Below are 12,211 nucleotides of genomic sequence, written 5' to 3' on the forward strand. Positions count from 1 at the left end.
ATGTAGTAACTTGGTAAATTACTGAACCAAAGTCCCTTTTGCTTTGCAGACCTTTCTTACATCATCCCGTGAACCACATACATGTGCTATCAAGTACACCTATAAGGGATTACAAACCACAGTTTGAGAATCTCTAGGATTACACTGTGAATGTAATACCCATTCTTGTGGTAGTTCAGGTGGGTAGCTGTGTCAGCATGAGTAGGCTGCAAAGGAACAATAGGTTTATTCCATGCTGAAAAGAGAAAAAAAGAAAACACGTGTGATTTACAGTATCTTGCAGTAAATGCCCAGCCATCGACATTGGAGAAACAGGAAGGAGACTCGGAGACCGCTCCAGAAAACAAAAGATTAAAGATCTCTCCAAGCCCATTGTTTCTCATTTCACCTCTGACGGCCACGATCACACTAATCTCTCCGTCCGTGTTCTCAAAGACAGTTTTCCGAACTCATACATCAGAAAGACTACAGAAACTAAAATTATCCTGCAGCTAGGATCACACCTTCCCCCTTCTCTTAACTCTCAACTTTTCTTCAAAATTCTCTCTATTTATTGTAGGTTTCATTTCACACCTCTCTTCACCTATTCTGACTTCACACTTCCTGATTGGCCTCTCTTTCTGTCCCCTGCTCCTCCTCTCTCCCAGCTTTTGTTCTCCCGCTACATTACCTTTGCTTTCTGCCCTGTCTTTCTCACACGGCTGAAGAAGGCTTCACGGCCGAAAAGTTGTTTTCTTTTTTCTCTTTACAGCATGGACTTAACCTATTACTTGTTCCTTTGCATACCCATGCTTGGTCAATGTGTTCACTGGCAATGTTTGGGATGGAAGGAACCACAGTTTCAATGAAAGTGTTTTAAATTGGCAGCAATAAAAGACACGATGGGAAGTAGTAACTTTAAGTATGTCTGTGTTAGACAAATGACACAACAGTCGAAAATCTATTTGAACAATCTTTGTTTATTAAGTTTACAAATAAGGTAACAAATTTTATTGGAGCGCAAAGCGCAATCTTACATGAAGCATGAACACCCTTTATTTAGTGCAAACGTACAATTACATGTTGCCAATGATTCCCTACATTTAAAAAAAAAACATTTTGTACAATGTTAAATAGCATACAGAAAATCAATGACTCAAAGTCACTCAAAGGCGTAGAGAGACACAAACAAAATCTCAGTAAAACGAAAAATCAGATGTATTACAAAACACAAAATAACTTAATGACAGGTCAGTAGCAATAAGTAACAGTATTGTTCTGTTGATGTTCCACAGGAGGACTAATGGCAAATAATCCAACTTGCAATTTTTGTGCATCCTCAGTTTAGTTTTTGAAAAAAAAAAAACAGTGACAGAGAACTATCATGCAATTTTCAAAGAAACAAACACTTTTCATCACTGAAACTTGGTGCTTTTGTGTTACTGCATTGAATGGCATTTTTTATACCGGCACTTTGCTCAGCGTTCATTACAGAAAGACAAAAAAAAAATAAAATGAAACTAAGAATAATTGCAGAGTCTGCATTCTACAGATAAATTAGTAATACACTTTGAATTCAGTAACTTCCCTCCATTGTACAACAGTGAGGAAAGGAAAAACTCTCTCACACACCATCCAACCCCATCCCAAAATATAATTGCATATTCTTAAGCACTACAGCCACAAAGAAGTAAACAATATTAATTCTTAAGTTAACTAGATGTTGCTTAGTGTAAGGGAATGGCACTACTGTGGTGGTATAGTGAATGCATTCTCTCTTTCAGAAAACTAAGGAACATTAAGAAAGCAAAGTGATGTTTCTTCACAGCTTTGTTACAATTCTATCTGTAATACTGTATTGATTTTTTTTTCTTAACAAAACGGTAACATGAAAACAGGCCATGTTACAAAGCAAAAAGGGAGCAGAAATGTTAAATACAACAAAACCAAGCACAAAAACACCTGCTGTTAATTTATTATACAGAACCTGTTTCAAGTGATGGATCCTGCATCAGATTGAATGATTTGTTGACAACAAGGAACTGTGAAGTAAGTAAAATGATCTTCATTCAGTGGGCTATAACTACTTTGTAACATCACCTGTAGCCAACATGGAAAAACATGAAAGTGCACATTTAGTCTTTTAAGATTTCATTTACATTTTCACCTTGTACTTTTCTATTGTGGTACACTTCTTTAAAATATTGTTTTAAAATTCAAGGACTTGCCTTAATTTCTTAATTCCACAGGGAATACACAATAACCTCAGAGAAATGCATCTAAAAAAATCTTGGGTAAAAATGTAAAGTTGATCTAAGAGAACTCAAGGATCTCATATGGCAAGAGCCTTTCTGGTCTGTCCTGGTGCATCTCCAACACTGATTCAATGCTGTCTATATGCAAATATGTAGGTTGTAACTGCTTAATAAAAGCCTATTTGAGCTTATAATAAACTATAAATGACATTTTGAAAAATGAAAGTTGCATTAGATAAGGGGGGCAGTTTAAGTGGTTATATTTAATAACTCAAGGTAGTGAAGTCTCAGGTTGCAGTAAAATGTATTATTAATGCTACATCTGTTCTATGAAGACAGCAACCTCATGAAATTTTAGCACCTTCAGGTGCTACCTGTGTTTTATCATACCATGAAACTACCCCAAGAAATGCAGTTATCTGCAAGTTTATCATTTTTTTCTGCCTCCCAGGTATCCAGTTATGATGAGACAGTTTTATTCCATTTACTCAGCTCATGCAAAATTGTTTGCCATTTATGGATTTATGTTTTTGAACGGTACTGTTTGTATAATCTCAGAAGACACAATCAATGAGTAAGAAATCTAGACACATATTGAAACAGATGAATACAAGAGCAATAAAGCAGAAAAATTAGAGAAGGGTCACAATGTCTGTACGATAATGAAGTCTTGGCAATGCGTGCAGGAATTATTTATATATGGGACGGTTTAGAAACCTTAGCCATTATATAAGTGGAAAAAAGGTCATTGAAAAGCAAAAAAAAAAAACTAACATAAGCTTCATTCTTTTTCACAGCTGCTATTACTATAAATTGGCTAGAGGCACTAACCTATAAAATAACAGATATGTGAAAACAACATGCTCAAGAGGGTGCTTGAATAGATCTCCAGGTATCAGAGTGGGTATTTAAACGTGACTTGTGTTGATCAATGAACTTCATTTTATTCTATGTTGTGAACAATCTTATAACTACAATGATACCTCCACACAAAAACAGGGTTGGAGTTAACTAGGATTAAGCACACTTAGCCAATTTAACCTAACTTAGCTAAACATAGCAATTGCTAATTCAATACACCTGGTTTGAAAATGTGAATTAAAATTACTTTATAGCACGGGCAACTAACTTCAGCTCTCTGTAACTATTCAATGTGGCACACCTTTTTTCCCTTCAACATCCACTAAGATACGATTCAAACTGACTTTCATTTCACTTTCATGCAACATGCTCCTTTGCCCTAGTTTCTTCATCAACATGTTTCTGTGTACTGTTGACAATTCTAGATGAGATATACACATGCTTCGAGTCTTTGGCATCTCCCTGTCATTCTCTCCAAAACAGGTAGCTTAAAACCTGTATAATGCCAAGAACCCACCTGTACAACCTGTGTATCTTATGTGCTTTGTAAAATAAAACATATCCTTTATCTACTTCTCAGAAAATAGTATTCATTTAAGAAAGATTCCGTACACTGCATTTAAAAAAGACTATTACTCTGAAATAAGCATATCTTCCAGACGTACAAATCTTGTTTCACAGGCAGTGCATTTTCCTTAACGTGCTTTTAATTTAATGCTCAATGTTTCTCTGCTTTGGATGTTCAGGGCTCAAGTGCTGTTGTACTGCCCAAGCTGAAAAACTCCAAATCTTTAGGCATTTGACTATTATATTTCTTCTATGACTTTAATCATATTCAAAAGCCTACAAAATGGCACCAAAACAACATTCCCCATATGCCTCTATTAACTCACACTCGGTTCACAGGGACAGTACAGCACCCTAAATCCAAAGCACTAGTGCTTCAGTTACTCCACCCTAAATCCAAAGCAAATAACTACAAGGCACTATAATTCCAGCAAGCATACTGGGTGATGAGGGACGGTAAAGACAGGTTATTCAAGTACATTAATTTAAACCATTTTACATTCACATTATCTAACAAAGAAAGTACAAAGGAAAAGATAAAGTGTCTCCAATAAGTACTGTATATGGATATAGCTAGCCTTATTTTTTTCTAGTAACCCTCCGACGGTCCACTTTTTTAAACTAATGTTGTTCAACAACATCTATATAATCACAGTGTTTCAACATCAAAAACTGATGGGTAAATACATGTCCGTTCAGAACGCTTTTGTCTTTTTTAAATATATATTTAAGTCAAAGTATTTAAAGAGGCCCCTTATGCTGTCATGATTATAAAAGCTGTTACAATTAGTAATAGATAATAGATTTCAAGCTTAAATAACCTCACAAGCAATGTCTACAGAGGCACTCTGCTTTTATACATCACGCAGCTGATGGTCTTCTCGCGAAGCTCCTGCCACTCCCCTCAATGCAGCCATAATGCAGCCATACAGGACAGATGCACTAACATTAATCACCCTTATTTCAAAACCAGCTTTAAAAAGGTAACAATAAAAAAGTATACACTGGAACTTGAATTGTCCTTCTTAAGTCTTACCCCATAACACATACTGTACATCAACAGATTCTGGGGGTGGGAGACAACTACAAAAAAATTGATGACTAATGCTGCCTAATGTCTCTCGGCTTCAGAATTCCTCCTGCTCAGATTGCTATACTAACCAACTGCCGCATTGGAAAAATAAACAGATTTTTGATGAAGGCCACACCTTTGCAGTTTTATGATTTAAATATTCCAATTATTTTATTGCATTACATCGCAACACAAAGGAAACACTGTTAAACTGAATTAGCAAAACGAGCATGCCTTTCATAATAAGATCAGAAGTGGGCTGCTTTGTGTTCTGATTAATCTTTTACCAACAAAATCCAGTGAGCAAGTGTTAAAGATTCTAAAATCAAACAGGTGGACTTGTGTGGCATTTCTTTATAAATACCTATGTGCCTAATTTGATGGTATAACATATGGTTACTTTGTCAGTCAGAGCTAAGTGTGAAACATTCACTGGAATATTTAACATTGAGGCCACCAAAACATGTACATATCGATTTATATATTTAGGAGTAAGTTAAGCAAAGAACTGAACCAAAGCCCAACCTAAGGGAATAACAAAAGCCATCACTATACCTTCTTTGGCCACTGAATATTGCATTCTTCTGTCCACTGGTTTGTCTTTTTATTTTAAAAGCTTGGTGCCAAGATGGCCACATCACTAATTTCCATCCATGGCCATCATGGAATGAAACGGTTCTATCCCTGGTCAATCCTTGATGAGGGGGTTATACATATTTTTCTAATACACAGCACTCCTGAGTTTCAAAATCACCCAGCGATGTAGGCTTCCTTCTTCCAAATACCACTGTAAAACAGCTTTCTGCGTTCCTCCTCCTTGCTGGTTATTCTAGAAGTACCCACTACCCCGTCACTAAAAACTAATTATCAATCAATCTAATTATCACCACCAGCGGAGAGGGTTGCCTATGTTGTCCGTAGGTTTGGTCCTGCAGGGTTGCTGACAGATTTCTGCAAAGTGCTGATATGGATGCCCTGCAGGGACCCTGGGTTGACAGCCTGGAACTGGGTAAGTGGCTGAGAGGTGGTCAGGAGTCCGGACTGCTGGGTGCTCCCAGTTGACCCAGCCCACTGGGTGCTGTAAGGTGCAGAAGAGAAGCCGTACTGTGGGGTTGGACACAGGGAGCCCTTGCGGACCCCTAAGGAGGTAGAAGGGGCAGTTGGGATGGGTGTATGCCCACCCAAAGAGGGTGTGATATTTGGACAAAGCTGACCAGGGGCTGAAAACTTCCTGGCAATGACGGCTGCTGGAATTACCTTGGGGAGAAAAATACACAAATTGATTTTTCTGGCTTTATTAGGAGGTATAAGAATATTAAAGGAACAAGTAATAGATTTATTCTACTCTGAAAAGAGAAGACAGAAAACACAACGTTTTGTCTGTGAAGCCTTCTTCAGGTGGGAGAAAGACAAGGCAGACAGCAAAGATTAAATAGCACAGCAGAACAAAAGCTGGGAGAGGGTGGGGGAGGCAGAGAGTCCACTCAGGAAGTGCAAAGTAGAGAGGGATGAAGAAATGTGTGAAGTCAAAACTGGCATGAGAACAGAGACGATTACATGAAAATAAGTTGGTCATTGAGAGAAGGAAAAAGGTGTGAACCTAGTTCCAGGATGAGTTCCATTTCTGTAGTCTTTCTGCTATGGGAGTTGAGAAACCCTTATTTGAGAACAGAGACAGAGAGATCAGTGTGATCATGGCAATCTGAGGTGAAATGAGAAACTATGGGCTTGGAGAAATCTTTAATCTTCACAGCCCTAAAATGTTCTCTGAAGCAGTCTCCTAATCTCCTTCCAGTTTCCCCAACATAGATAGCTGGGCATTTTTTGCAAGAGATAAAGTAAATGAGGTTGCTGGAGGTACAGGTTGTCATCTGGGTGATCTGTAATTGACCTAAGGGGCCCTGAATGAGCGTGTTGTTAGATATGTATTTGCAGGTGATGCAGCGAGTTCTGTTGCAGGGGAAGGTGCCTGGTGGGGATGATTGCCGACTGCAGTCAAGGGAGCTGTAAACAAGATTACGTAGATTGGGTGGTCGGCTGTAAGAGATGATTGGGTGGTTAGAAAAAAGGGAAACGATGGAGGGATTGTCCTGTAAAATGGAGTAGTTGTTAATAACGGTCCTGGGGGAAGAAAGTGTGTTAAGAGTGGTAGAGAAGCACCACAGGAATGCGGTTGTGAGACCGGGAGTTCCTGATTGAGTTGATGATGATCCGACGGCTGTTTTGGACCAGGTGAGGGCCCTATCGATAACATGGGTGGGGTTATCCTCTGCATTTTGAGTGCTTGGTTCTGGAAATGCCTGTAGAAGGCTTCACAGTGTTCTCTCTTCTCTCTTCAGCATGGAATTAACCTATTACTTGTTCCTTTGCAGACTATGCATGCTGATACAGCTACACACCTGAACTATAAGAATATTAATATTTCAATTCAAGACCTTTAAAAATTTTTAGAAGCAAGTTTCACATGAATCATGGAAAATTATTTTTTTTAATTTAGGTATCCTAGAAAAAATATATTTTAGGCATTTTAGAAAAGAGGAATTGTTTTCTTACATCAGTGTAGCAGTGTCCTTGTGTTTGGTGAGGGGGTTGTTTGGTGGCTCTCTTGCCCTGCGACAGGTTCATTGCATCCCTGGCCCAGTTGTCCACCAGCTTGTGCAGGTCATCGGTGAAGGTGCCCTTCCTGGTTTGCGGCACAGTGGTGGGTGGCTGAGTTTGTCCCTGGCCAGTCCCACTGACTGTATTGGTACTGCTTGTTCCTAAAACACACACAGGTCCTTTAAACCTACTGCTGCTCAGGAAACTGAATACTACCTCAGGAAACTAAATGTTGAACTGTGGAGCTTGTGAAGGAGCTCGGTATATAGAGCATAAGAGTAGCATTCATCTCTCTAGTGTATGGTATTCAGGTTTATGCTAAGGGATTATTCAAGGTCTTTTAATGATTTTTTTTCCCCCAGTCAGAACTAAAACAGGCAATTCAGTCTTTAATTTGAAGCCCTAAATTATGGGAAGGACTAGTTCTGTCTAAAACATAAAAACTAATTGTGTTAAAAAGTACGTAGATGAGAATATTTAAATAACCTTGACTAGTTGGATGGAATTGAAGACTCTATAACATGTACAGTTAACCATCAATTCAGGCAGACAACTGTTTTTTTTAATTCTTTCTTTGCTGTTTACTATCCCAAAATATAACACATGTATACAAAATCTTCACTAAAAGGATAAATGCGAGAATACCCCCCAAAAAACTAGTATGTTGGTCTGCACACTGTCACAGCTGCACATTTACATTTCACAAGAACTTCGAGCTTATCAAAGCTGTTTTTTATTCTATTAAAACAAGTACCCTGCTTACAGTTATTGAAAATGTAGTCTCATCATAGGAATAAGAGATCACTTTATTAGCCATATACAATTTCTTGCATTAGGAATGTCTTTTCGCATTCCCCAGCTTGCTTTCCATGAGACAAACAGGCACACAGACAGGGAGAGTGAAGCTTGGGATCAGAGCGCAGGGTCAGCCATTTATACAGTGCCCCTGGAGCAGCTGGGGTTAAGGGCCTTATTCAGGGGCCCAATGGAGTAGGATTCCTTTGCTGGCGTGGGATTTGAACCAGCAACCTTCCAGCCACAGGCGCAGATCCTTAGTCACAGAGCCACTACTCTGCCCCAAGCACAGATATCTACAAATCTCACTCAGCCATAGATGCTCTCAGGAATACCATATAATACAAAGCAAGCTGGAAAAATTAAATATGTTCTACTTTTTCAAAGCATATTATTTCATAACATTCATTAGCAATTTTAATATTAAAAAAATGCAAAATTTCAAATTTTTGTGAGGTTTATTTATATGTTCCCACACATTCTGGAAATCAGTTCATAATGTTATCAAAGTAATCAATAATTAACAAAACCAAACCAATACCAAAGGGAGCACTAAAGGTGCCCCTTTTTAATAAAGAAAACATGACAAGGGGACAAATGACAGACATAGCACATTCTAATGTACACCTTTGTTAAAATAAACCAATACTGTGCTGTCTGAATGAGAACAGAAAAACACTGCAATCTGGTCACAGCCAATAAAAAGACCACAGCACTTACACTGGCATTTTTGCTTTAACACTAAAACCGCTAAGATGCATTTTGCTTGCTTTCTGGGGGAAAAAATCTTCCACTTTCTCTCAATTGTTCAGGGAATATATGTAATCAATTGCATTTTAATTAAACATTTTCCAAGATGTGTTATGTTAAATGATAATATAACAGATTAATGTATTTTCCCTTCAAGTGCTTCAAAGAGTATCTTTATATAAACAAAAATTCTGCTTTTGCTGGACAGCATTTAAAAGTTAGTCAAACAGTTACTGGCGTAGATAAAAGTATTGGCATTTGTATTTGAAACTGTTTTATTCTGTTATTGATACAGTTTAGTTCTTTAAGGTACACCTTATTTTAATTATCCATTTAAGGTTTGGTGATATTTAAGGTTCACAGAACCCTAAATCCACCCACAGCAAGTCACAAAGAAACCAAATGAATGATCAAGTTCAGTCAGAGAGTGCCAGTAGGCATGTCTCCATGAGTGCTTGCTCAAAACAAATCAATGTTCTTGAAGTTGACTGAAAATATCATTGACAAATAGTACACTTTTATTAACTTTTATTAACTAATTAACTAACAACCTGAAAAGTGCCAACACATCTGCTATTACAAAAGAGAATAAGGGGTGTATGTGTGGAAGTTGGGGGGGATGCAGATCTTTGTTTATGGCCAGTGAAGTGGCCTAAGGATTTACAACTGAATTGACTGTGACCCCAATATTGCTCACCGTGTTCTAAAAATCAAAGTATGCACATTGTTAGAAAATAAACTTTGAAAAAACAAGGATTTGGCACACTTAAGAATAATGATGGACTTCAACTAAAATAAAACAGTTAGAAATGTGGGCTATAAGCAGAAATAAAATATAAATGTACAAAGCAACTGTATGAACTTTAAGTGCATTTATTACTGGGTGATGCTAGGAATCAAAGGAAGCAGCCCCAGTCCTGACTTCAGCATTTACCATTTTTTTCTAGTCTTTACGAACTTTAAGTGCATTTATTACTGGGTGATGCTAAGAATCAAAGGAAGCAGCCCCAGTCCTGACTTCAGCATTTACCCGTTATTCCTAGTCTGTAGCTAATGATAATCACAGTGTAGAGCGAAGGATAGACAATTTTAATGTACTTTTGGGTAACTGGCTGGATAAATTTAGTGATGCACAAAATGTCTACTAATGTACATAATGTACAACAGATACTGTTATGTTGGAAAGACTGATGTTCTGCAGTGAAAATATGTCTGTAGAAAGTACTGGTCCATTTTGCAATGTGTTTTTAAACCAAAAAGATGCATGATGAAAATGGAACAAGAATTTTTCTATGAGATAGAAAGTGCAGAGTTACAATAATAAATAGGTAAAATAGGTACTAACTCCTAATGGAAAGGGCCAATATGTCTATAAGAAACATCTTCTGAAGAAGATAAATGTTAAAGTCAGGCTGACAATACAGAAGCAACGGCTTGGGCATTCATTTGCAGCCATAGACCAATGACACAGGCAAGGAAAGGAGGGGAAGGGGGTAAAATGTTAAAAAAATAGATAATTACTACATAGCTGGTTGCAGGGGCACACTTTTTTCACCATCTTCCCTGAAGCATGAAAAGAATATTGAATTTGAAAAGGTAGTGTTAACATATCAACAACAATAATCTACTGTTACATTTAATGATTTTTGAACATTATCCTTACTGTCAGACCACATCACAATAATGCATTTACACTGCAGTAAAGATATCAAAATGAACTGCACCTAAACATCCAAGAGAAGGCCGGTAAACAATTTAAAAGTTTGAAATGTGTCTGGATGTACTTTTCTGACAACTTGCTTTGCAGTCCCTAAGAATGAATGGCAATGATAGCATATTTGGTATTTGTCCTATAAACCCTTTGCCACACTTCAAAGCAGTGAATAGGAACATGTGAGGGCTACACTGATGATCAATCAATTTTAATAATTTTTACAGACGTTTTGGTTTCATAATGTTAGAATTAAGCATGTTTACATCAGTTGATTTTGATAAATACATGAATATATATACTGATGGAAAAAAGCAATGCAACACCTCCGTCTGTGTGGAGCAGGCTGAAGAGTGACTCATCTCTGAAGATGACATGATGCCACTGCTGACTTATCCATCACAGCCTCCGTCTGGCCCAAGCCAGGTGTGACGTCTAGGAGGTGTGAGCAGAGTGCCTCTGACAGGTCGCCTTCCTCTAAGGCCAGCAGCATAGAGCCTCACTGTCCTGTCACTGATGCAGGCAGTCGGAACACAGTGGACCGGCTTACTCCATAGTGTCTGGTAACGCTGGCACATGACATGCCTGCTTGCAGCATGCTAATGGCCCTCTCCCTTGCTACTGGTAAAATTCGAGGCATTATGGAATGCACAGAAAACTGACTAAGTGCGGCCTTTTTCTTGCAGTGACCTAAGCTTTGAATGAAGGCCTTTTTAAAGGTGACCTGATCAGGCATTGTTCCACCTGGACCTTGTTGGGTAAAAGTGCAACTAAAAAAAAAAGTTGCAATGCTGGTCAGAGGGCTTAAAACAAATTCACTTTTTGTGAAAGTACATAAGCTGTAACTATAGTATTCTCATTCCAGAAAATGTTGCGTTTCTTTTTTCCATCAGTATAATTTTCCCACATTACTGGGTTAATTTGCTTTTTTAATTTTGTTTAATTAATTTATCATAGTTTGACCTACCAACAGAATACTGTAACATTAGAAATGACTGATATTTAACAACTGTTACTTTGAACAAGGGAAGAAGAGCAATCATATTGTACACATCAAGACAGATAGGACAAAAATAATTTTCCCTGAGAACTAAAATTTACATGGACTATCAAAGAACAAAATGAAATCCCGTCCGAGACCCTGAAAGTGTGGCACACTTACCGGCCCCCTTGCTTTGGATGTAAAGCTAGCAGATCACCAATGTCAGCATTTGTCCAGGAAAAATGTTAGACCAGTGAAGCCACTTAAGCAAAAAATCTGACAGAATTAAAAATACTGGAAAGAAAATGAAAGACTGAAGGTATGAAACCTTGAAGATAATAGATTTAAATATTTACAATTGGAAAGAATTTTGCTTAAGAGATCTTCTGTGTATATGAAACCCCTTTCATGAAAAAACAGTTCCAAGTATGTCACAAGCCCTGAAAAAGCAAATACCACAATTCACCAGTAGAGAGCAATGTTGCAGATCTTTGTAGCATTCCATGTCATGCTTTTGACTTTACAATTACTTATTAAAGATTTGTCATTCTTGGTAAAGTAGACTGCATGCTATTCATGATTTACAACATTAAATATATAATATGTAGTGCAGAGTTAGGTATGTGTTGAACTTCTGTAAC

At 37.8% G+C, this 12,211-nt stretch overlaps 1 protein-coding gene across 2 annotated transcripts in view; it reads right to left on the reverse strand.

Annotated features, from left to right (window-relative positions):
* Positions 1-940: 940 nt before the first annotated feature.
* The window catches only part of wnk1b (WNK lysine deficient protein kinase 1b), a 153,593-nt gene continuing 142,322 nt past the window's right edge, over positions 941-12,211 (reverse strand). The window contains exons 29-31 of one of the 2 annotated variants that reach the window (XM_088922938.1): positions 10,399-10,440; positions 7,288-7,493; positions 941-5,991 (exon numbers count right to left, since the gene is read on the reverse strand). In XM_088922938.1, coding sequence (XP_088779064.1) covers positions 5,641-5,991; positions 7,288-7,493; positions 10,399-10,440 — 599 coding nt within the window. In that variant the 3' untranslated portion in view covers positions 941-5,640. The remainder of the gene's footprint in view (positions 5,992-7,287; positions 7,494-10,398; positions 10,441-12,211) is intronic. The other variant, XM_088922937.1, reaches the window with a different exon arrangement.

The sequence above is a fragment of the Atractosteus spatula genome, chromosome 8 (genome assembly GCF_055471065.1).
Source record: "Atractosteus spatula isolate fAtrSpa1 chromosome 8, fAtrSpa1.hap1, whole genome shotgun sequence".
Lineage (NCBI taxonomy): Eukaryota > Metazoa > Chordata > Actinopteri > Semionotiformes > Lepisosteidae > Atractosteus > Atractosteus spatula.